At 37.9% G+C, this 24,706-nt stretch overlaps 2 protein-coding genes across 2 annotated transcripts in view; one reads left to right on the top strand and one right to left on the bottom strand.

Annotated features, from left to right (window-relative positions):
* Positions 1 to 1,852: 1,852 nt before the first annotated feature.
* Positions 1,853 to 24,706, top strand: part of FCHO2 (FCH and mu domain containing endocytic adaptor 2) — a 124,286-nt gene continuing 101,432 nt past the window's right edge. Inside the window, 3 exon segments of the mRNA XM_060635563.3 lie at positions 1,853 to 2,505; positions 2,507 to 2,599; positions 20,103 to 20,194. Of these exon segments, the coding sequence (XP_060491546.2) occupies positions 2,329 to 2,505; positions 2,507 to 2,599; positions 20,103 to 20,194 (362 nt within the window). The 5' untranslated portion in view covers positions 1,853 to 2,328.
* On the bottom strand, positions 19,253 to 19,855 carry LOC132675543 (large ribosomal subunit protein eL21). The gene has a single exon (XM_060627867.3). The coding sequence runs from the start codon at positions 19,792 to 19,794 to the stop codon at positions 19,312 to 19,314; it is 483 nt and encodes a 160-aa protein (XP_060483850.2). The 5' UTR covers positions 19,795 to 19,855; the 3' UTR covers positions 19,253 to 19,311.

Below are 24,706 nucleotides of genomic sequence, written 5' to 3'. Positions count from 1 at the left end.
CGGTACTTTGTTATGCAAGAATCTATTGCATTCTTGTTGGGAGGAATAATTCAACAAGTTAACTAATTTGTCTTTTAAGCACTTCTGTTGCTCAGATTCTGTCTGAACTCCAAAGCAGTCTCTCTGTGATATGCGCAGCTATCCCACCCACAGATTTTCACAGTATCTTGGAGTTCTACCTTTTGTTTTGAAGACACAGCACAAGGGCTACGGAGAAGTGTTTCTCACGGGCCTGAATAGTGTTGGTCATGGCAGAGGGTATATGTAGTTATGGGCCAGAGTTCAGCCTCAGCTCGAGAGTGTCAGAGGCACCTATTAGTTTTTTAGTAAATAATATGTTAGTAATATGTAAGGTCTTTTAAAGTATGGGTCCAAGATAAGACTTCTCCTCCCCAGGTCTAAGCTGGGTAGTGCCTAGGATTTTAATGCCATGCTTACTTGTAAAGTGATCTAGATGGTTGTATATATTTTTAGAATTTCTTCAGGATGAAGAAAGACAGTGCTAGACTAATGGTTTAGAGAATTGTAGCAAATTTCTAAGTTAGACTTATGTTAGACTTAAGTTAGATGCAAATGATAGTTTCATGAAGACTTTTTAAAGAAAAGGAAATAGCAAACATATACAAAAAGAGTATAGTACTGTATAGTGAACCACCGTATTTCCATTACCTAGCTCTCAACAATTATCAACTCGTGGTCAATCCTGTTTCATCGATACTTCTATTCGTTGTTTCTTCTTCATGGTTATTTAAAAAAATTTTTTTAACGTTTATTTATTTTTGAGAGAGAGAGAGAGAGAAAGCATGAAGGGGGGAGGGACAGAGAGAGAGGGAGACCCAGAATTTGAAGCAGACTCCAGGCTCCGAGCTGTCAGCACAGAGCCCCTCACAGGGCTCAAACTCACAACCGTGAGATCATGACCTGAGCCAAAATCAGACGGTCAACCGACTGAGCCACAGGGATCCCCCTCATGGTTATTTTAAAGCAAATCCTAGATGTGTTATCATTACATCCTATATATTTCTAAAAGATATTCTTAAAAAAGATACCATCAAAATACCATTATCCAATTATTTCCAATTCAACAAATACTTTACAGGTTCACCCAGGTGCAAGGCGCTATGTGATTTTTGCTTTTTTATTTTTTTTTTTATTTTTTTTTTTTTATTTGAGAGAGAGAGTGCAAGTCGGGGAATAGGGCAGAGGGAGAGAGAGAGAGAGAGAGAGAGAGAGAGCGCGCGAGCACGAGGCGGGGCGGGAGAGGAGGGGAGGGAGAGGGAAAATTCCAAGCTGGGTCCACGCTCAGCACTAAGCCTGAAGTGGGTCTCTGTCCCACCAGCCTGGGATCATGACCTGAGCCGAACTCAACAGTCTGACACTCAAGCAACTGAGCCATCCTGGCACCGTGGTTTTTGCTTTTGAGGTTGAAAAAACACTGTTGTAGTGTTCATTATGTTTCAATCGCAAGATCTGAGGAGGTGTAATATATGTATATAGTTAAAACTACACTAAATCTATTAGTGGGGTTTGGCTTCAAGAACTGTAGACTTTGCATCTAGCTGACCTGGTGACATTGAACTTGAGGCCTCTCCAGAGGATTTCATTTTTTCCCCTAACCTCTGGAAGGCAAGGTGTGGGAAAGGGATTTAGTTTATGTTATGCCAGGACGTGTTTAAACTTGTTTCTTTTTCCAAAATGTACAAGTTGCTAAGAGAACTAGGGGCTTAAATGAACAAGTCCTGGAAGAGACTTTTTTCTTTAACTGCCTGGATCAGGGAAATTCCTTCCTTCGGGGCCACGTTCCTGCTGTCACCCGGACTGGCTGGTTTGCTCCTGGCGTGCTAGAGGTCAGCGGTTTGGGCAGGGGACTTGGTGCTTGGGTCTCCCGCAGCTCCAGCGACTCTCAGGCGACACTGGGCGTCTCCTCCTTTTCCGGCCTCGGAAGGTTTTGTTTTGGTTCTTAGTTCCTTGTTAAGGAAAGGCACCCTGTTGACCAAAGGTTTCCCTGTCTCCTCCCGGTGGCTAGACGCCAAGTTTCTCCTATCCCAGCTCGACCAGACTTGGGTCCCTTCAAAATCCTCGAAGGCCGGGGAAGCAAGTCTTGAGAAGAGGAAAAGAGCAGGCAGCCAGGCTGTCGTACCCAATGCCATTGGCCAGCTCATTTCTTCGCTCCGTTCCTGGGCCAGTACCTATTGTACCGCAAAGGGTGCGGGCAGTCTCCCAGGTGACTCCTCAAGAACCCGGTTCTCCACCATTCCCAAGAGAATACTCAATTTGGCCCAGCCCGCGCTCGCGCGGGATAAAAAGGAAGGTGACCAAATCCCAGGAATGGGACGCGGGGCGCATGCGCAACCAAGGCGGTGGCATTCAAGAGCTCGCCCGCGACGGCAGCCGCTAGGTGGCGCATGCGCCCTGGAGGGTGCGGGCCGGTCTCCGGGAAGAAGGCGGCGGCTGCGGCGGCGGCGGCGGCGGCGGCGGGGAAAGGCGGGGGCGCCGTGGGGGCCGGGCCCGTGTTTACACAGCGGCGGGCGGACGCGGACGCGGAACCCGGCGCGGTGGCGGCAGGATGGTCATGGCGCATTTCGTCGAGAATTTTTGGGTAAGAGAGGGAGGTTGGAAATAGTGTGCGTTTTGGGGTGTGAGGCTTTCTGCGCCTGACGTCGGCCTGTGTGCGCTCCGGGCGGCGGCTGCGGCGGCGGTGGTGGCGGCGGCGGTGGCGGCTAAGGCTTCGCGGGAAGGGCTAGCGTCCTCGTACCGCCGCCGGCTGGGTCCCGCCTGGATGAAGCCAGGCGGGCGACGGGCCGCCGGACGCCGGGTCTCACAGGCTCCCAGCGCTTGCGGGGGCGAGGACTGTCAGCGCGGCCCCTCAACCCACGGTGGGGGCGCCAAGGGGCCGCTCGCCGCCCGCTCTGGGACAAAGCGCCGGATGGGGCGGGAGACGGGACCCAGCCCCGCCGGAGGCTCTGGGCGCCGGGCGCGCCCCGCCGCTCGGACGCGGACGCCGGGCCCGTGGCGCGGCCGCCTCCCGCTGCGCGCTGCCGGCGAGCGCCAGCCCGAGCCGGGCGGTGGGGGGTGCTCGCTTCCTTCCCGCACCGCAGCCCCCATCTTAGCCCTTTTGCCCCCCACCATTTCCATGCGAAATCCTTTGCGGGCTTGGCCTGGATCAGCACTTCCTCTCGGCCTCGCAGCTCGGCTCTTTGGTCTGCGCCCAGGACTTTGCCTCTGGGCCTGTTCACAAAGCGTATAAAAGTTGAATTTAATGTAACTGAATTCCTTGGGCTTAAGTGCACGAAAGACTTCCCCTTGTGCCCTGTGCTCTTTCCCCTTCCTCATTCTTTCCACACCCCTCCTCTTAACTCAGTATTATTAGGTGGTTCTTTGAGAATGACTTCCCAGGCTCCGTGTGGAGTGTTTTTCTGCAGTTATTGTTTGTTGTAATGGGAAGTGCAGTTCGGCCGTGTACAGGAAAGTAACATGTTTACTCAGGTATCTTGGGTGAATTTCATTTTATGTCCTAACATTTGCAAATACTACAGTTCCATTTTAGTTAAAATTTGTGAGTATCTAAAGGAATAATCTTTCAGTGACTAGGAGGTGTGTCTTAAATTCTTATTTTTAAGTGTCTCACATAGACTTAGTAATCAAATCAGTTCAGAGTTGTTTTGAATATTTCTTGTTTTCTGCAAGTGATATAAACACTAGACAGGGTTTTCTTTAAAAAAAAAAGCATTAAGTTACAATGCACATACTGTATATACAGTGCACTCATTTAAGTGTACAATTCAGGGGTTTTCATATGTCCAGTTACATCACCATCAGTTTAGAACAATTTCATCACCTGAGAAAGAATCCCTGTATCCATTAGCAGTCATTACCTCTTTCCCCCCTAACTTAGCCCTAGGCAACTTATTAATCTATAAATTTCTACCTCTGTAGATGTGTCTCTTTTGGACATGTTATATAAATGGGATCATATGTGTTGTTCTGTGTGACTGGCTTCTTTCCTAAGCATGTTTCCAAAGTTCATCCATGGTATAGCATGTATCAGCACTTAATTCGACTTTATGGCCACACGTTCCATTGTATGTATATACCACATTTTATCTGTTCATCAGTGATGGACGTTTGGTTGTTTCCACTTTTTTTTTTGCTATTTTGAATAATACTGCTATTTTTTGGTACAAGTTTTTGTGTGGAAATAGGTCTTTATTTCTTTTGGGAATAGAATTGCTGGGTCATATTGTTACTCTTTAACATTTTGAGGAATTGCCAACCTGTTCTCCAAAGTGGGTGCACGTTTTACAGTCCCAGTGTCTGATGTTCCAGTTTTTCTACATGCTGGGGAATGCTGTCTTTTTTTTATTATAGTGGATGGGTGTGAAGTAGTATCTCATTGTGGTTTTGATTTCCAATTCTCTGGTGGCTAATAATGTTGAACATCTATTCATGTGCTTATTTATATATTTTATTTGGAGGAGTATTCGTTGACTCACCGCCCGTTTTTAGATTCGGTTATTTGTGTTTTTATCATTGAGTTGTAAGAGTTCTTTTTATATTGTGGTTAGTCTTTTATCAGAGAGATGATTTTGTTAATCTTTTCTATTTTGTGGGCTGTCTTCATTTTCTTGAAGGTGTCTGTTTTAAACATGTATTTATTTGTTTTTAAAAATTATTTTTAATTGAAGTACAGTTGACATATTAGTTTCAGGTGTACAGTATTTGATAATTACATGTATTATGAAATGCTCACCAGTGTAAGTGTTCTTACTGTCTTACAGTGTTGCAGTATTATTGATAGATTTCCTAAGGTGTATTTTTCATCCTGGTGACTTACTCTTTAACTGTAAGTTTGTACCTCTTAATCATCTCTTTCACCTATCTCCCACCCCCCTCTTTTCTGGCTACCACCAGTTTTTTCTCTGGATTTACCAGTGTTTTCTGTTTCTTTTTGTTCAGTTGTTTTTAGATTCCACATATAAGTGAAATCATATGGTATTTGTGTTTGTCTGACTTGTTTCACTTAGCATAATGTACCTTAGATCCATCCATATCACAAATGGCAAGATTTCATTCTTTTTTAATGGCTGAGTAATAGTCCATTGTGTATACATACCACATTTTCTTTATTCATCTATGGATGGACACTTGGGTTCCTTCCATATCTTGGCTATTATAAATCATGCTGGAGTAAACATAGGAGTTCATATATCTTTTTGAATTCATGTTTTCATTTTCTCAGGTATGCACCCAGAGGTGGAATTACTGGATTGTATGGTATTTGTTTTTTTTCATTTTTTGACGAATAGTGTTTCCACAGTGGCTGCACACAAATACACATTCCCACCAACAGTATGCGACTGTTCCTTTTTCTCCATGTCTTTGCCAACACTTTTTGTGTCTTGTGTTTTTGATAATCGCCGTTCCATCTGGTGTGAGGTAGCTTGATACTACCCTTTGAAGCATTGAAGTTTTTAATTTTGATGAAGTCCAGCTTAATTTATTCGTAATCATTTATGCTTTTATTGTTTTATTTAAGAAGTTTTTCCTAACCCACAGTCACAAAGAGTATATACACGAATGTTTTCTTCTATGAGTTTTATAGTTTTAGCTCTTACATTTAGGCCTGTGATCCATTTGAGGTCAGTTTTTGTGTGTGGTGTCAGAAGGAGGTTCAGCTTCATTCTTTTGCCTGTGGATATCTAGTCCCAGTGCCATTTGTTGAAAGGCTCTTCTCTTTTAGTTAAATAGTCGTGGCTCCCTTGTCAAAAATCGGTTGACCATAGGAGTATGGGTTTATTTCTTGACTTTCACTTGTATTCCATTGTCCATCCTTATACTAGTTCTACACTGTTTTGATTATTATAGCTTTGCAGCAAGTTTAGAATCAAGAAGTGAGAGTCTTCCAGCTTTGGTCTTTATCAAGATTTTTCTGCCTATTCTGGGTCCTTTGCGTTTTTTCATGAATTTTAGGTTTAGCCTATCAATTTAATTAATTAGTTATTTAATTTTAGTTGATATGTATAACCTGTCAATTTTAGACTTTAGGTTTTACAGTGGCAATTTATAAAACTATTGTGAGGATCATTTAAAATTGGACATTCTTGAATGTTTTGCATGGTTTTTGATAGGTGAATGTGTTCTTGAAGCTTGCTGACTTAATTCCAAATTGTTCATTAAGATTTAAAAAAAAAATTATAGTTTGCTGCAAATTGTACATTAACATTTTAAAGTTATTTTTTGTTTCTGTTAATTGAGCTTTGAACATAGCCTTGTCTGATGTTTTTGGCTATTAAGAATAATGCTTTCTGTGAACATTCTTTGTATTGGTTTTTGGGTGCCCCTGTTTGTCCCTCGTAAGGAAGGGACAGGAATAAATTTGGATATATGAAATTTAGACAGAATTCCTAGTTTAATGTATGGTTTTGTCTTTGCCTTCACTTCCACTGTTGAATACAAATAGTAAAAAAAGATTGCATTTTATTTTACTTTCAAGCCTGGAATTGGGGCTGAAAGCTCTAAACTGGAACTTTAAAAAGCTCCAAAGGAGGACTAAATGAACTGGGCAAGACTAGGAACAGGAACTAAATCACTTCTGAGAATTTGATAGTTGTCTAAGACAACTCAAAAATGTACATATTTTAGGACCATTTATAATTTCTTAAAATAGAGAAATTGTAATATTAATTTCACTTTTCTCCCCTAGTATTTAAAGTGGCACTGTCAGAATAAATGAAACTTGTCAAAGTGAGGTAATGGGAAACTCTGAATTTTTAAGTTTCTAATCAAACAACCTATAAATTATTGTTTTCCCTGCAAAGAAAAAGACAAACCTTTTTGTTGTGGCATTTGTTAGAGGAAAGGTTGAATCATTCAAACTATTTTCAAGCCCTTTCGAAAGCAGCACATCCTGCCTTTTTCTTTAAAGTGTAGTTTTTCTTAACTAAAACTGTATCCTACATTACGGATTACTTAATTTTTTACTTTGAAGAGAAAATGTATTTAAAAGTTCCTACAGAACAGGTGTTTTGTTGCTGATTAGTCATTTTTTGCCACGAAGTATAGTGCCTTTGATAATCAAGTTGAAAATGTTTTTCTTTTCCATTAAAATTGGATAACAAAATTAGTTTTGATAGCAGAAATCCACACCATTGCCTTAATATATAAAAACAGTTGTTAACCCTTCAAAAGATAATGTCAGTTTAAAGAGTTATTGCAAATATTATAGTGAGGAAGTGTTTATGTACACTGCTTTTTCAGAGTAAGAGTAAAATTTATAATACTTTTGAGATAGTCTATGTCACCATTGATTGCTCTATAGTAATTAAAATGGCTTTATATATATTTTTTTTTTTTAAATTTTTTTTTTTTCAACGTTTTTTATTTATTTTTGGGACACAGAGAGACAGAGCATGAACGCGGGAGGGGCAGAGAGAGAGGGAGACACAGAATCGGAAACAGGCTCCAGGCTCCGAGCCATCAGCCCAGAGCCTGACGCGGGGCTCGAACTCACGGACCGCGAGATCATGACCTGGCTGAAGTCGGACGCTTAACCGACTGCGCCACCCAGGCGCCCCGGCTTTATATTTTTATATAAACCCAGATTATTTAATTCAGGATTTAAATTTTTAATTTTTTTTTAAAATTCCAGTATAATTAGCATACAGTGTTTTTTAGTTTCAGGTGTACAGTGTAGTGATTCAACAGTTCTCTACAGGGGTTCCTGGTGGCTCAGTCCATTAAACATCCAACTTCAGCTCAGGTCATGATCTCACAGGTTGTGAGTTTGAGCCCTGAATTGGGTTCTGGGTTGACAGCTTAGAGCCTAGAACCTGCTTTAGATTCTCTGTCTCCGTCTCTCTGTCCATACCCCTCTCATGCTCTGTCTTTGTCTCTCTCTCTCTCAAAAATAAATAAACATTAAAAAATAATTTTAAAAAACGAGTCCTATACATTACTCAGTACTCATCATGGTAACCGTACTCTTTAATCCCCTTCACCTGTTTCACCCATCCTTCCACCTGCCTCTCCTGTGGTAACCATCAGTTCATTTTCTATAATTACGGGTCTGTTTTTGGCTTGTCTCTTTTTTTGTTTTGTTTCTTGAATTCCACGTATGAGTGAAATCATATGGTACTTGTCTTTCTCTGAGTTATTTCATTTAGCATTATACTCCCTAGCTCTATCCATGTTGTTGCAAGTGGCAAGATTTCATTCTTTTTTTATGGCTGAGTAATATTCCTGTGTGTGTGTGTGTGTGTGTGTGTGTGTGTGTGTGTGTGTATGTGTGTATGCTACTCTTCTTTGTCTACTCATCTATATAGATGGACCTTTGGGTTCTTTCCATATTTTGGCTATTGTAAATATTGCTGCGGGGCTCAGGTGGTTAAGTGTCCAACTCTTGATTTAGGCTCAGGTCATGGTTTCATGGTTCATGAGCTTGAGCCTCACCTCAGGCTCTGTGTTGACAGCTTGGAGCCTGCTTGGGATTGTCTCTGTCCCTCTTTCTCTGCCTCTGTCCTGCTCCTGCATGCGTGCACATGTGCTCTCTCTCTCAAAATAAGTAAACTTAAAAATATAATGCTGTAATAAGCATAGGGGTGCATGCGTCTTTTTGAGTTAGGTTTTTTATATTCTTTGAGTTAATACCCAGTAGTGGAATTACTGGATTATATGGTAATCCTAATTTTAACTTTTTGAGGAATCTCCATAGTGTTTTCCATAGTGGCTCCACCAGGTTGCATTCCCATCAATAGTGCCCGAGTGTTCCTCATTCTCCACATCTTTGTCAACACTTCTTGTTTCTTATGTTTTTGATTTTAGCATTCTGACTGGTATAAGATATCTCATTGTGGTTCTGATTTGCATTTCTCTAATGATGAGTGATGTTGAGCATTTTTTTTTTACGTGTCTGTGGCCATCTGTATGTCTACTGGAGAAATGTCTGTTCATGTCTTCTCATTTTTTAATTGATTGTTTTTTGGTAGTGAGTTGTAAAAGTTTTTTGTATATTTTGGGTACTAACCCCCTGAAATTTTTTTTTAAGGATGGATTTCATTAGTGATAATTATTTAAGGGGAAAAATTAAACAAAACCTGATTTAAATCTTTATAAACCTCATTTTGCGTAACATTCCTAATTTCTGTAAAATATGAAGCATTCTCCCAAAGATGTCAAGTATCCTGTAGCATATATCACATTGTAATGAACTAACGTTTTTAGTTAGGTGACCCTTTGCAAAGATTATTTCCAGTCAGCACATCAAGAATGAAATAATTATCTTGGGTGTTTTTATTTTGAAGTATTTCTTGTCCTTATTTCTTTCATTATTTAACCAGTACAGAAGTCTCATTCCATTTATCTCTTGATTTCCCTGGTATTGTCATGCTTTACTTTTAAATAAAATTGGAGTGCTTAATTATACATCCAAAATTTGATCTGTCATTACATGGATAAACTAGAAGGATTAAAATGTTTTTTAAAAACCTGGAATTGCTATTCATAGGACTTTGGAATGCAAAACGTTATATTTTTGCTTGATTATTTAAATTTAGTATCCTAGATGAGAGACTACCAACTATACATGTGCCCACACACGTATTTTGGTGGGTTATATCCATATGCAAATTTAAGCATATATGTTTTTGAAAATTAGTTGAGGTGATTGTAGAAACCCAGAATAAAGACTTTGTTTTTATTACTTGAAATTTCCAAATACTGTAATTTGTGATATCTCCTTGGGATATGATTCCATTTGGTGATATACTGAAATTTAAGAAGTGTATGTGTATGCATATTTATGTATAGATTAGTTAACAGATTTGCAAAATTTACATGGTTCAGTAAATTTTCAAAAGATACCAAAAGGAATACAGTATAAAATTTCTTTTTTCCCAGCCAGCAAGATCTCCACAAAGGCAGTCACTGTTAACCAATTTCTTCTGTTGCTTTCCAGAGATGATCTCTGTATATACACAAGCAAATTACATACACTAAGTTAAAATGTGTTATTGTATAATTGTTAGCCAGTTAGCCATGCCCAAATTGTTTTCAGCTGCAACAAGCTATGAAAATGTAAAATACAGATTCATCTAACTTGGTTTAAGTAGACCTGACAGGTAGACATTATAAAATCATAGTATTATAGATGACATTAAATTTTATTGTGAGGCACTTAGAATTTTAGGGGGTGCAGTGGTGGTCTGTATTTTTGCCTTAATTGTTGGAGAAATTTGAAAGTGAGAAATTTACTGATTTAGTCTGTATAAGTTCCGTTCAGGGGAAAGATTTTAGAACATTGACATGGAAAGGATAAAATTTTGCTGTCCGGATTCTTTTCTAACACTGCACACTAAATCCTAAATGCTCTAATCCTTTCAGAACTACTTGTTTAGGCGAAAGCATGGGAGAACAGGTATGTTTTTTTTATCATCATGCATATTTGGTTAGCATAAACCCCGTGGAAGTAGTTTTTGAGTTCTTTTTCTTGAGATTATCCATCCTGGTTTCACAATTCTAAAACATTTAACAGAAGCACCCTAAAAAATCCGTATAGGAATATGGTGCCATGGAGACTTAAAGGGAATAAAAGTTTGGTTTTCACTTTAGTGTGGAAAAATGAAAGAATACTAGAGTTGGAAGAATGTTAGTAGCAGTTTGGTCACCAGATAAGCATAAATTGGTCAGATGGCGGGGGGGGGGCATACAAAAACAGTACAACAGCAACTGAGGCCTAAAATGGTATCTATTGGTAAAGTCGCTAAAGAATATTGCTGGGATAGCCAGATTGAGAGGATTAAATTGAGAAATGATTAGTGAACTGTGTGTTGAAGTTGAGGCATACAAGTCCATCAGTTCTGTCAGGCACATGCTCCTTGATGGAACTGCAGAAGTAAAAGTTATGAAAGATATGACAAGCATATTTGCTTGACTTCAGGGAAAAGATAGGAAGGTACAGTATATGTAAAGCAAATTGGTGATGCTGGATCTTAAAACTACTAAGTGTTAATTTTTATTTGGTTGAAACAAGAACCAGTGAAGATAGTTTTCCTTTTTAATTATATGACCATTATTATGGGATAGGTAGGACACAGAATACAGAAGAAAATTAAAATTATGTATCGCTGTTCCCTGTATCCTCTAAGATTTTCTTTCCAAATACAACATTCATTGGGTGCCTGGGTGGCTCAGTCGGTTGAGTTTCAGACTTCATTTGGCTCAGGTCATGATCTCCCAGCTCATGAGTTTGAGCCTCACATCGGGCTCACTGCTGTTAGCACAGAGCCCACTTCAGATCTTCTGTTCCCCACCCCCCGCCGCCCACCCCTACCTTGCTTGCACTGTCTCAAAAATAAATCTAAAAAAAATATATATATACACATATATATGTACATATATATATGTACATATACATATATACATATATATATATACATATACATATATACATATATATGTATATGTATATATATATACACATATATATGTACATATATATATGTACATATACATATATACATTCACAATAGGTTCTGCTGTATTGTTCTGTAGCTTGGTGTTTTCAAATGAAAACAAGTATCAAGTATTTTTCTCATACGATTAAGTATTCTTTGAAAATACTTTGCGGTGACTTTCATAGGTTTTCATGGAATGCATAGGTAATTTTTAAAACTACTCCCACTTTGAATATTTATTTTTCAGTTTTTTTTTCATTTATGAATTATGAGGACTGAAGATTTAACAACATGAACGAGAGATGTCATTTTAAGAATGCCTTTGAATGCACAGATTGAAGAGTTTTTGAGAAACCTGAAATTGTTTTATTTTTTCATGTTGAGGGTAATTAAAATTACATTCTTTAAAGAATATTACAGAGAATTTGAAAATTCTAAAAAAATTATCTCACAACTGTTTGCTTTTGTTATTTTTGTTGAATCCCTATAATATCTATTAGATGGCTTTAAGGATTTAACTAACTGGAAAAGGTGAATTATAATTGAAAAGTTTAGGGAGTATCTGAGGAGTTAGAAAATAATTTTTTTAATATAATAAGATTTATTTCCTTCAGCCAACCAACAGATGTGTTTGAGTGACTTTTGTACCTGCCTGCTCTGACTGCTGAGCAGTGCTCATTTTACATCTTTAATCACTGTTTTCTGCTTTAAAAACATCTTGCCAGTAGTTCTGTAGAATAGTTCTGATGATCATGTGTGAAAATTTCAATGTATAAATAGAAGGTTGACTAAAAGAGTTTGTAACTTGTGGTTAAATGTGCTATTTACTTATAGAAAAACTGCTTACATAAGAGCTAGTGCAAAAGGAAAATGTAGAGCGGTAGGAAGTGATGATATTTATTTATTACTTTTGAAGCGGTTTGAGGTTGAGAGGAAGGTTAGGCCTGTTATTTGCTATTCACATGATAGCACCTCCTGACCCTTTCATCCCCTTCCAATTTTTTTTTTTTTTAATAAAAAGGAACTAGGTAAAATCGGCTTTTTAATCAATAGCCTGATTATACACTATACACTATCTTCTACCTGTTTTTTTTTCAAAAAAATTTTTTTTAACATTTATTTATTTTTGAGAGATAGAGAGAGGCAGAGCATGAGCAGGGGAGAGGGAGAGAGAGAGAGATACAGAATCCGAAGCAGGCTCCAGGCTCTGAGCTGTTTGTTAGCACAGAGCCCGATGCGAGGCTCAAACTCAAGAACTGCGAGACCATGACCTGAGCTGAAGTCGGATGCTCAACTGACTGAGCCACTCAGGCACCCCATCTTCTGCCTGTTTTCCAGATCTTGGAGTCATCAAAAGTGAGAGATAATCCAGTTTTTTTGTTTTTAGTTTTTAATTTACTGTTGCTCTTAAAAGGTCTTTGAAGGAGAAGTTTCAAACCATTAGCTAAAATCTATAGGACTTATATAGCTTTGTACTTTTCCACTATTGCTGTTCATGGATCTTAAAAACCCAGGTACATTAACAGTTCTATTTTTTCTTCAAGTGGAAAGATGTTAGATTGTATTTCATATCTCCTTAAAAAAATTTTAAAGTATAAAGTGATGTTATAAAGTCAACCAGAAAAAGATGTCTTTGAGTTTCCAAAGTAGGTTTGATGACGTATTCAGACTTTCTAAGTTGAAATTTCAAGTATGTCTCACTTGTAGATTCTAAATTAGACTAGAAAAAAACCTAAATATTCCCAGTGACTTGGTGACCGTAAGTGCAAAACTATGCATAATGTGATCTCATTTTCATGTTAAAAAGTAACATGGGGCCCCTGGGTGGCTCAGTCAGTTAAGCATCTGATTCTTGATTTCTGCTCAGGTTGTGATTTCATGGTTCATGAGATCAAGCCCCGTGTCAGGGTCTGCTAGGGATTCTGTCTGTCTTTCTCTCTCTTCCCCCCCCCCCCCCAATACTCTTTCTCTCTTTCTCTCAAAATAAACTTAAAAAAAAAGTAACATGTTACTATATGTATGGGAAAAGGAATCTGGACTGATAAACTGTTAACTGTAGTCAGAGTGGTAAGAAGAGACAATAGGTTCTGAGAAATTTGTGGTTTTTGTTTTCTTTTTTGTTTTTTTAAGTTAACTTATTTTGAGAGAGAAAGAAAGAAAGAGAGCATGAGTTGGGGAGGGGCAGAGAGAGAGAGGAAGAGAGAGAATCCAAACAGGCTCCACACTGTAAGTGCAGATCCCAGTATGGGGCTCAAACCCACTGTGAGATCATGACCTGAGCCAAAATCAAGAGTTGGTCACTCAACCCACTGAGCCACCCAGGCACCCCAGAAGTTTGTGTTTTCTTTCTCTTTTCTTTCTTTCTTTTTTTTTTTTTTAATGTTTATTTATTTATTTTTGAGAGAGAGAGAGAGAGAGAGAGAGAGAGAGAGAGAGAGGAAGACAGAGCATGAGCAGGGGAGGGGCAGACAAAGAGGGAGACACAATCTCAGGCAGGCTCCAGGCCCCAGCTGTCAGTACAGAGCCTGACGTGGGGCTCAAACCCAGGAACTGTGAGATCATGCCGTGAGCCGAAGTCAAGAGTCTGAAGCTAAACCGATTGAGCCACCTAGGTTCCCCAGAAGTTTGTGGTTTCTTAAAGGACTTGTATGACTCTGGACTAAACATCTTCAAAGGGTAATAAAACTTTTTTCCTTCTTCTTCATGTTAAGAATTAATTCAAAGGTTTTTAACACTTGTTTATACCAGATTATAACAAGATTTTGTTTGCCCCAGGGCACAGTCATTAGACTTTTATGAATGTGCCACCTCTTTGTAAAGTGCATTGAGACCAGCAGATTAAAAAAGATCCTATCTTAGCGTAAATATTCAAAAGAATTGTCTTCCTTGTACCAGTAATAGTGTTAATAGTTGCTTTTGTCACTTAATACTGAAAATTTCTCTGCAAGAATTTGATTGAAATGGATAAAAATATTTGCCTAAGCTTTTTGATAGCTTTATTGTGATATATTTTATTTACTGTATAGTTCACTTATTTAAAGTGTACAGTTCAGTGCTTTTTGACATGTAGTCCTCATCACAGTCAATTTTAAACCGTTTTCATTACATCACAAAGAAAACCTGTACCTCTTTTCACCTCCTACTTCACAACCTCCCCTTCCCAACAACTCACTAAATCTACTTTCTATCTCAGCAGATTTGCTTATTCTAGACATTTCATATAAATGGAGTCATACAATTTATGGTCTCGTGTCTGATTTCTTTAAGATGATTATAGTATTCATAAAGTCACATGCATCATTGTTTGTTTCTTTTATTGCTGAATTATATTCCGTTGTATGGATATACCTTATTTTGTCTTTTTATTCACTGGTTGCTGGGCATTTAAGTTGTTCCTTACATTAGGTTATTTTGGGCTGTCATGGTAATTGTGTCTTGCTTTTTTCCGTTGACAGTGTATCTGTCCGTTTTAAGAATTTTAAAAATCTGCAATTTTTTTTTTACTGTAGTCTTTTAAAAAATACTGTATTTTATTGTAGGATATACTGTCATCTACTTAACCAGTTTTATATCTTTTAAGTTTTATTCATTTTGCCAGAGAGAGCGAGAGAGTGAGCATGCACGAGTGAGGAGAGGCAGAGAGAGAGGGAGAGAGACAATCCCAAGCAGGCTCTATGCTGTCAGCACAGAGCCTGATGCGGGGCTTGATCTTGTGAACTGTGAGATCATGACCTGAGCCAAAGTCGAGAGTCGGACTCTTAGCTGACTGGGCCACCCAGGTGCCCCTACGTAACCAGTAATATTAATGGATGTCTTTGAGTTTTTTCCATTTTTCACTATTATAAATAGTACTTCAGTAAATATTCTTCCACATGTATGTTTGTGTGTGTGTGTTTCTGTAGTATAGATTTCTAAAAGTGGGATTGCTGAATCAAAGGGCATGAATATTTACGGTTTTAGTAAAATATTGAAGATAAGACATCTTTAGACATAATTCTATTTGATAATAAAAGTCTTTTGTCAAATTATTTGTACATTCATGTATTTGTAGTCAAGGAAAAGCCAGTTCTGCTTGCTTGAGTTAACAGATTTTGTTAAGAAAAAAAATTTTGTGTTGAAAATGAGAAGAACATATCCACTTCAAGGTCTAAGGTGATAAAATGGATATGCAGTTCAGAAATACTTCTTATTTTACTTTTCTTTGAATTAGAGCCATCTACTAAAAACGTTGGTGACTAATATAAAATTACAGAACCTGTGTGGAGGTACTTCTGGTTAAAAAAAATTGGGGTGGGGGCGCCTGGGTGGCGCAGTCGGTTAAGCGTCCGACTTCAGCCAGGTCACGATCTCGGGGTCCGTGAGTTCGAGCCCCGCGTCAGGCTCTGGGCTGATGGCTCGGAGCCTGGAGCCTGTTTCCGATTCTGTGTCTCCCTTTCTCTCTGCCCCTCCCCCGTTCATGCTCTGTCTCTCTCTGTCCCAAAAATAAATAAAAAACATTGAAAAAAAAAAAATTGGGGTGATCTTAAATGGTGGCAGAATTACAATGAGTTACAATTATCTTTTTCAAGAGTGGTCTCTCCCCGTTTCACCAGAATTTTCAGTGTTTTGTGCAGGTGAAGACACTGAAGCCAAATGGGCCTAGACCTCAGCTCCAGGGTTCTTGTCTTCTGCTGTATTTTTTGACATATAAATGTCTATGTATTTAGTATTTATTTAGTCATCTGTTATCAAAGCTGTAAAGTAAGTTTTTGGCAAGGGACAATACAATTTGAGTTCTTTGTCAGACACTTTGAAATTTTTTTTTTTTTTTTTTTTTTTTTTTTTAGAAAAAAGGTGTATTTGTATTTAAGTGTGTGTGTGGAGTGAGAGAGATCACCCTACACACTAGCGCCATTTGAAGTAGTAAAATTTTTGCTTAGTTTGTGCTAAAGTTCATGAGTAATAAATATTTGTGTTAATAGGTTTGTGAAATTGTTAATGAATAGTGCCTGGAGTTAGACTCATGTTTTCTGACCTCAATAAATGAAAAATCTAAAAATAAGAAGAAATGACAAATGGATTTGTAATCATGTGTTTATGCATATTCATTATATGTGAATATATGTTTATATTTAGTTGTTAGTGCATTTTGAGGCAGGGTTCTTCTGTATCACATCCTTATTAGAATGAATTTTCCTTGTCTTTCCAAGTGAAGACCTGAGGGATGGAGTAGTTAGTACTGTTTCTTAAGGTATATTATTGATACTGTATTAATATTGTATTGTATATTAAATAGATTAATATTCATAATTTCCTCTATTAGGATTTTTAACTAGTAGGCTATTTGGATATCTGAAGTTCCCAAAAAAGAGCTTACTCTTTAAAGGACTTTTTGATTAAAACCCAAATTTCCAAATGTAATTTAACCTTTACTTGATTCCTAAATGTTTATAATACTATAACAGTGAGGGGTGCCTGGGTGGCGTAGTCAGTTAAACATCCTTGGTGAAGTGACTTCTAGTTAAGTGACTCTTGGTTTTGGCTCAGATCGTGGTCTCACAGTTCGTGGGTTTGAGCCTTGTGTCAGGCTGTGCGCTGGGATTCTGTCTCGCTTTCTCTCTGCCACTCTCTTACCTTTCTCTCTCTCAAAAATAAATAAGTAAACATAAAAAAATACTGTCACAGTGAGGCAAAACGCTCAGGACCTTGTTGCCCCAGTTACTAGATGGTGTTCAGTTTCTTATCTCTTTTAAAAAAAAGTTTTTGTTTGTTTTTTTTTTTAACTTGTAATCCTGGTAGAGTATTTCTTTGTTTGTTTATTTATTTATTTATTTTTAATATATGAAGTTTATTGTCAAATTGGTTTCCATACAACACGCAGTGCTCATCCCAAAAGATGCCCTCTTCAATACCCATCAGCTACCCTCTCCTCCCTCCCACCTCCCAACCCTCAGTTTGTTCTCAGTTTTTAAGAGTCTCTTATGCTTTGGCTCTCTCCCAACTGGTAGAGTATTTCTAATAGTCTGTGTGTCTGTTTGAATAGCCTTTTACTCCTAATTCACTTCCAATTTGAATATGATAATGAATATGCATAACACATATTGGGAACCCAGGTAACCTGACTTGTTAGATTTATATGCAAATGAGAAGTAGTAGATGTCTATTGAGAACTTTGGGGCATGAGAGCTTCAGACTTTTGATTTTATGGTTTTAGAATTTAAGTTTCATTTTGTTTTTAGAGTTCATGACTATATTTTGTAAGTTGGTGGATAGGTAATTATGTGTAATTTATGCATTCAAGTAATCAAATGAATCCCTTTGAGGATTCAGGTCCTTCATTATTTTGTCTGTAATTGTACTTACTAATCTGCATGATGATGTTATTTTTGCTTGCCATAAACTAGGGATAATGGTTATGTCAGAGAATATTCTTCTTTTGGTTAGAATAAATTTGCATGAAAAACCCATGGAAAGTAAAAAGCCAAAGTTAGATAATAACTTTTTTCTTTATGTTAAACATAAAAAATTATAGAAACCAAATGGGTATCTTTGGATTCATTAAAGACGATGGTTTTATGTTATATTCTTACTTGTGTAAAGAAATTGATGTTCAAAATGTTGAGTATATTGTTTTTTATTTTTTTATAATTAATTTTTTTAATGTTTGTTTTTGAGAGAGAGAGACAGAGTGCAAGTGGGAGAAGGGCAGAAAGAGAGGGAGACAGTGTCTGAAGCGGGTTCCAGGCTTCAAGCTGTCAGCACAGAGCCCGACCTGGGGCTCGAACTCACAAACCATATCATGACTTGAGCCAAAGTTGGACGCCTAACCAACTGAGCCACCCAGGCGTCCCGAGTGTATTGTTTATATTATCTCATTATAAATAGGACATTTTATTGTATATGTGGCAAAATAATTACTTTCTGTATTAGTTTACAACTTTGGTAGGGATCATTTCAGTATAACAGGAATTCCAGTTTCCTGTTTTCAGTGAGCTGTAAAAAAATTAGGTTTCATATTGTGTAATTCTTGCTTACTGTATTGCTTTCTATTTCCAACAAATATAGTCAGTTCTTTATTATTTTATTTTCACTGGAGCAAAATAAAAACTAATTGTAAAGAGAGTTGTTGAGCTAAGTTTATTGAGTCTTTTGTTTCATCTATAAAATTGGTATTTCTAATGTTTTCTTTGCTGTGACTTGCTAATTTAGCATTTATTGGATTAAATGGCAGTAAAGGTTTTCTAGGATTGTGTAGTGGTCTGGTTCTGCTAATTTTCCATTCGTAGAGGACTAGCCAATGAGTGTTACTACTCTTTTATTAAAATTTTAAAATTTCTCACCTCTCAAGTTGTTTAAGTTTACTGAAAGATTTATGTTAGTGATTATAAAGTATTTTGTGGTATTGAATGGTTATGTGGTTAGTAATAGGCTATCTTGACCCAGAAGTCAAGTTTAGTTATTTATTTTTTAATTTTTAATTTTTAAAATTTATTCATTTTAGGGAGAGAGAGAGATTGTGAGCAGGGGACAGGGGCAGAGGGATAGAGAGAGGGAGAGAGAATCTCTGCACTCAGCACGGAGCCTAACCCGGGGCTCCATCCCACCTGAGCTGACATCGAGTCAGGCACTCAACCAACTGGGCCACCAAGGTGTCCCAGGATTTAGTTGTTTTAAAACAGGGACTCTTTGTTACATAATCAGGAATCCCTTAGTGCGTATTAAGGGAATTGAAATGGGATTTGGTGATGTATTTAAAAAGATACATGGTTATCTTTTCTAAATTAGGCTGCATGTTATTTCTTAAAATTTCAGACTTAATTTCATTTAATATACTTTTTTTTTTTTTTTTCAGTCTTGATGTCTTTTATTTTTTTTACATTTATCACGCCATGAATTCATAGGGAATGGGTTCCAACAGCTCAGGCTCCTTTCCATTGGTTCTCACAAAGTGTGCTTCTCTGGGTGGGGCAGGCTGGCGCTTCAGTTGAACCCAAGTACCTTTCTCCTTGGCTTCCTTCTTTTTCTGATCATTTTCCTTCACGCGCTTCAGGAAGCTGTCTCGGCTCTTTGAGTGCTTAATGTGCTCGATACGTACATTAATTCTCTTAGCAAGAATCTTGCCCTTAACTTGTTTGTTGACAACAATGCCAACAGCATGCTGGGTAACATTGTAGACTCTTCCAGTTTTGCCGTGGTAACATTTGTGGGGCATTCCTTTTTGAACAGTGCCCATTCCCTTGATGTCCACAATATCACCTTTCTTGTAGATTCGCATGTATGTTGCCAAAGGAACAACTCCATGTTTTCTAAAAGGCCTAGAGAACATATAGCGAGTACCTCTCCTCTTTCCCTTTGTGTTGGTCATTTTGGCGAATTACTGGAAGATGGCGGTTCCGGCCGAAAGGCTTAATATACTTTTTTGAGTGATTATACAATGTGTGCATGTGTGTTTAATGTGTGTATATGTATAATAAATTGTAAACTTTATTAAAGTGTAGAGTTTTCCTTTGATATAATTTGAAGTCATACAAGGAGCGGCAATGGTTCATTTAAGGAGAAATAGTTCACCTGAGCATTAGCATTGCATATTAGTTAATGGAGGGTTATTTGTAAGTCGTTTTGGTCATTTTGATCTTTTTTGTTTGTTAAACTAAAAATCTTTTTTGATTTCAGGGGGAAAAAAATAGTGGCTTTGATGTCCTTTACCATAATATGAAACATGGACAGATATCAACGAAAGAACTAGCAGATTTTGTGAGAGAAAGGTATGTATTTTTTTAGTAAGTCATTTAACAATTCATCATCAAATTAAATTTTAGAATAGAGATGGGAAAATTTTAGTTAGATTTGCATTAAAATAATCAAGTACACTTTTATAGTTATATTTTAAAGTAGTAGTTACCTGGCATCTACATGCTGAGGGCTAAATAGGTCTCCAAATAATATTGCTACACTCCTGGTTTGCAAATCACTGCTTGAATATATATACCTGTTTTTTGTTGAAAGAGCTAGCAAGGTGGTACAATAAAAAAATTGAGAAATTTTGTGGGATAAAATATTATCATTTCTTTAAACAAGCATGTCATTAAACATACTAAAATAAATTGAAAAATTTTCTGAATTTGTAGTTTAATTATGTATTATTATAACTTTTAAAACATTCGTTTGTTTATTTAGATTTTAAGTAGGCTCCATGACCGACATGGGGCTTGAACTCATAACACTGAGAGATCAACAGTCCCATGCTCTACTTACTGACCCAGCCAGGTGCTCCTGTAATTTTATTTAAAAAAAATATAAGTATATATTTTTCTATTCTGTAAATTTGTAAAATGTGATTTTCTTTAAGACTCTTAGAATATAATAGTTTAAAAACTGTTACAATCAATGTATTTTGGTTTGAATAAAGCTATTTTGTGGCTAGGCCCAGTTTGTGATTTTTATACGAGCACGTGTTTTTGTTTTTTATTTTTTTATTTGAGAGAGAGAGAGTGCAAGCAGGGAGAGGGTCAGAGGGAGAGAGAGAATCTTAAGCAGGCTCCGTGCTTAGTATAGAGTCTGACATGGGTCTCAATCCCCTGGGCCTGGGATCGTGACCTGCGCCGAAATCAATAGTCCGACGCTCAAGTGACAGAGCGACTCCAGCGCCCCTATATGAGCACATTTAAAATCTTTATCTTAGTACTATGGGGCTATTTTGCCATTATTTATTCATTTGTTTGTTTGTTTTTAAAGCTTTTATTTTTTAAGTAATCTCTACACCCAACATGGAGCTTGACCACACAACCCTGAGATCAGGAGTCACATGCTCCACCCACTGAGCCAGCCAGGTGCCCCAATATTTTGCCTTTTGATATAATACTCCGTTCATTGGGGTTTCTGGCTGGCTCAGTGGATGGAGCATGTGACTCTCAGTCTCGGGGTTGTGCATTCAACCCCCACACTGGGTATAGAGGTTACTTAAAAAAATAAACAAACAATACTCCATTCATTTCTTCTTTCAGTAATATATATTCCATGTTTGCTGTGTGCCAGGCACTTGTCTGGATTCTGAGAATATAGGGGTAAAGACATAGCTTTTGCTGTCATAGAGTTTACCAACTGATAGGAATTGGGGAACAAACTATTTTATGTAAGACCAGTCCTCTTCTGGCTTTCACTTCTCTTTTGGAGGTAAGAGAGAATCTAGAAGCTCTAAGTGCTATGGATAAGACTGTCCTTCACTAGCTTCTGCAACATCACTGGCAGGAGTAAAGAAGAGGCCTCAGAATACTGCATCTCCTGGCATGTCCTCTGGCCTTCCTTTTCCCCCAACATTTGCATCACTACTATAACTACTTTGAGACATTCAGGGCAGTTGTCATCAGGCCTTTTAGCCTATTTATGTCAGTTACCATAAGATGTCCAGAATCTACCATTTCTTGTCCAGAATCTAATCCCTTTATGATTCTTTGGGCAGTGAGACAACCAACCCTTCTTTCCACTAGTTCCCTACTTTAATGTTTTCTTCATAGCACTTAAAACCATGAGGTGTGTGATATTTTACTTATTTATTTGTCTCTCCCCTCTGGAATATAAATCCCACAAGGCACAAGGGCAGGGGTTTGGTTTTGTTTTGTTTTTTGTTTTTGCTTATTACTCCATCTCTTGAGCTTGGGAGAGTGCTTGGGTCTTAGTAGGCCCTAAGTAAGGATTTTTTGACAGAATAAATCTCTGACTTTACTGCCCTGATCCAAGCTGTCATTGTTGCCTGAACTGCAACAGTAGCTCCTCTTTTTTTTTTTTTTTCCTCTTCTTTAAGTTTATTTATTTATTTTGAGAGGGAGCATGAGCAGGGGAAGAGCAGAGACAGAGAATCCCAAGCAGGCTTATGCTGTCAGTACAGAGCCCAACGCAGGGCTCAATCTCACAAACTGTTGAGACCATGACCTGAGCCGAAATCAAGACTTGGGCGCTTAACTGACTGAGCCACCCAGGCGCCCCAACAACAGCTCTTCTTTGATCTGTCTACATTCGTTCTTATTCCCCTGCAACTTATTCTTTGTACTGTAATTGGAGTGCTTTTTCTAAACTGCAGTGAGGTTTGTTACCTTTCTGGTTTGAGTCATTTAGAAATCTTCCCATTACTCTTAAGGTAAGTCTGCCAACATCTTGGTCTGATCCCAAGCTACCTTTCAAGCTTTAGTTCATGCCAGAATCCTTATTCTTTCCTTTCCAGAGACATTGGCCATTTATTGAAAGACGTCTTCCAGTCCAGGCTTTGTACATGCTTATTCCTGTTTTTGCCTAATTAACACCTGTTCTTTAGAGCTGAGCAGTGTGGTCACTTCTCCAGAGATGCTTTTCCTCATTTCCCTGACTAGGTCAGAAATACCTATTATAGTATTTCTCAACATCATATATCTCTTTGCAGTATCTATAACATTTTATAATGATTCATTTTTTAATTTGTCTCTGTTTCCCTATAAAGGGAAAAGTACGTAGTATTCTTCTTTACCCTGGTGCCTTGTACAGAGCCTGGCATAATTAGATACTCATATTTCTTGAAGGAGTGAACGAGAAAGGAAGGAAGAAAAGATAGACACATAAACATAAACTGTGCACTATGGATTTTGCATACATTAGTTACCTCCTTTCACTATCAAAAGTTTCACTTCCATTTTAGAGATAAGAAAATCGGGGCCCAGAAAGTTTGATTTCCTAAGTCAATCATTCAGTTTCTCTCCTCCCCTCAGTCCCTCCTCCCTACTGGTTTGCTCCCTTCTTCCCTCTTGTATTCCTCTTTGCTCCTTTCTTCCTTTCCTGTCTTCCTCCCTTACTACCCTCGTCCTTCCTCTCTTCTTTCCAACAGCTTTATTGGAGTATAATTGACATACAGTATGCTGCATATTTGAAGTGTATAGTTTGATAAATTTTGACATATACACATACTCATGAAACCCATCACCACAACCAAGGTAGTGAACATATTCATCATCTCCTTTGTAATTCCTTGCCCCTGTCTCTCCCCCTCATTGCTAAACACCCACTCATTTGCTTCGACATTTAGGTTAGTTTGCCATTTCTAGAATTTTATATGAATGTAATCATACAGGGTATAGTCTGTTATCCAGTACTTTCACTCAGTATAATTATGTTGAGATTGATCCATGTAGTTGCATTCATACCTTGCTACTGTTGAGTAGTACTCCATTTATAGATATCACAATTTATCCATTCATCTGTCAAAGGAAGTTGTACCTGTCTTTTGAACTTTGTATTAATTATATCAGTTTAATCATATAGTAGTTATTTTGTCTTCTGTCAGTCAGCATGTTTATGAGATTAATTTGTATTTAGTTTAATTCATTTGCAATGCCATGTAGTATTAAATATGCCAAAATGTATCTACTACCATTGACAGAAATTTGGGATGTTTCCAGTTCTTTTTGCTATTACAAGTGATATTGCTTTGAATATTCTGGCACATGTGTCTTGGTATACATATACATGTATTTATATTAAGTATATACTCTGGAATAGAATTGCCAGGTGATAGAGTAATGTGTATGTTTAACTGTAATAGGTAATGCCAAAGAATTTTCCCAGGTGGTTGTACTAGTTTACAACAGCAGCAGCCTTGTTTCAGAGTTCTAGTCCTTCCATGTCCTCATCACCACTTGGTATTGCCAGTCTTTTAATTTGAATCATTGGATAAGTAGTGGTACAGGTATCTCCCACTTTTCAGAAGCTTGTGTTATGCCAATTGGCTTTTATGGAAGACGTACGTTAGTACCTGTTTTTGCTAACCCAAGAGAAATTCGAAGAGGATTTTTGCTGTTACAAAAAATGGCAAAATGCGAACATAGCGTCCGGTGTTTGTTTTGCAGTGAGTCCTTCCTTCCATAAGGAAGCAGTGTGCACAGTGAGGGTGGCACTGCCAAGCTCCTTTCCCAGGACCTTTACTCAGCATCTCAGCATCAAGCTGCCATAGTGTTGAACTGTGTCTTTGAGCATCTGTACTTTATTTCAATTTATTTTGTGCATCTGTTAGCAAGATGTGTCCTACAGTATCAGAAAAGCCTAAGAGAGGTTATTTTGGGGGTCTGGGAAAGCTCAAAATAATTTCCATATAAATTAATGGTAATTGTTTCTTTGCTTTATGCCATTTGGCTTATGAAACGTTTCCTCAGAAGGCTTTACTTTTGGATAGTGAGGGATACCTGTATCTTACTGTGGTTTTAAAATGCATTTCCCTGATGAATAATAAGCTTGACATCCTCTCATATGTTCATTGG

The sequence above is a fragment of the Panthera onca genome, chromosome A1 (genome assembly GCF_046562875.1).
Source record: "Panthera onca isolate mPanOnc1 chromosome A1, mPanOnc1 haplotype 2, whole genome shotgun sequence".
Lineage (NCBI taxonomy): Eukaryota > Metazoa > Chordata > Mammalia > Carnivora > Felidae > Panthera > Panthera onca.
This window is presented reverse-complemented; position numbering and strand designations above follow the sequence as displayed.

Excerpts from the sequence above, each read along its gene's own strand:
- LOC132675543 (XM_060627867.3), bottom strand. The coding sequence starts at position 19,794 with ATGACCAACACAAAGGGAAAGAGGAGAGGTACTCGCTATATGTTCTCT.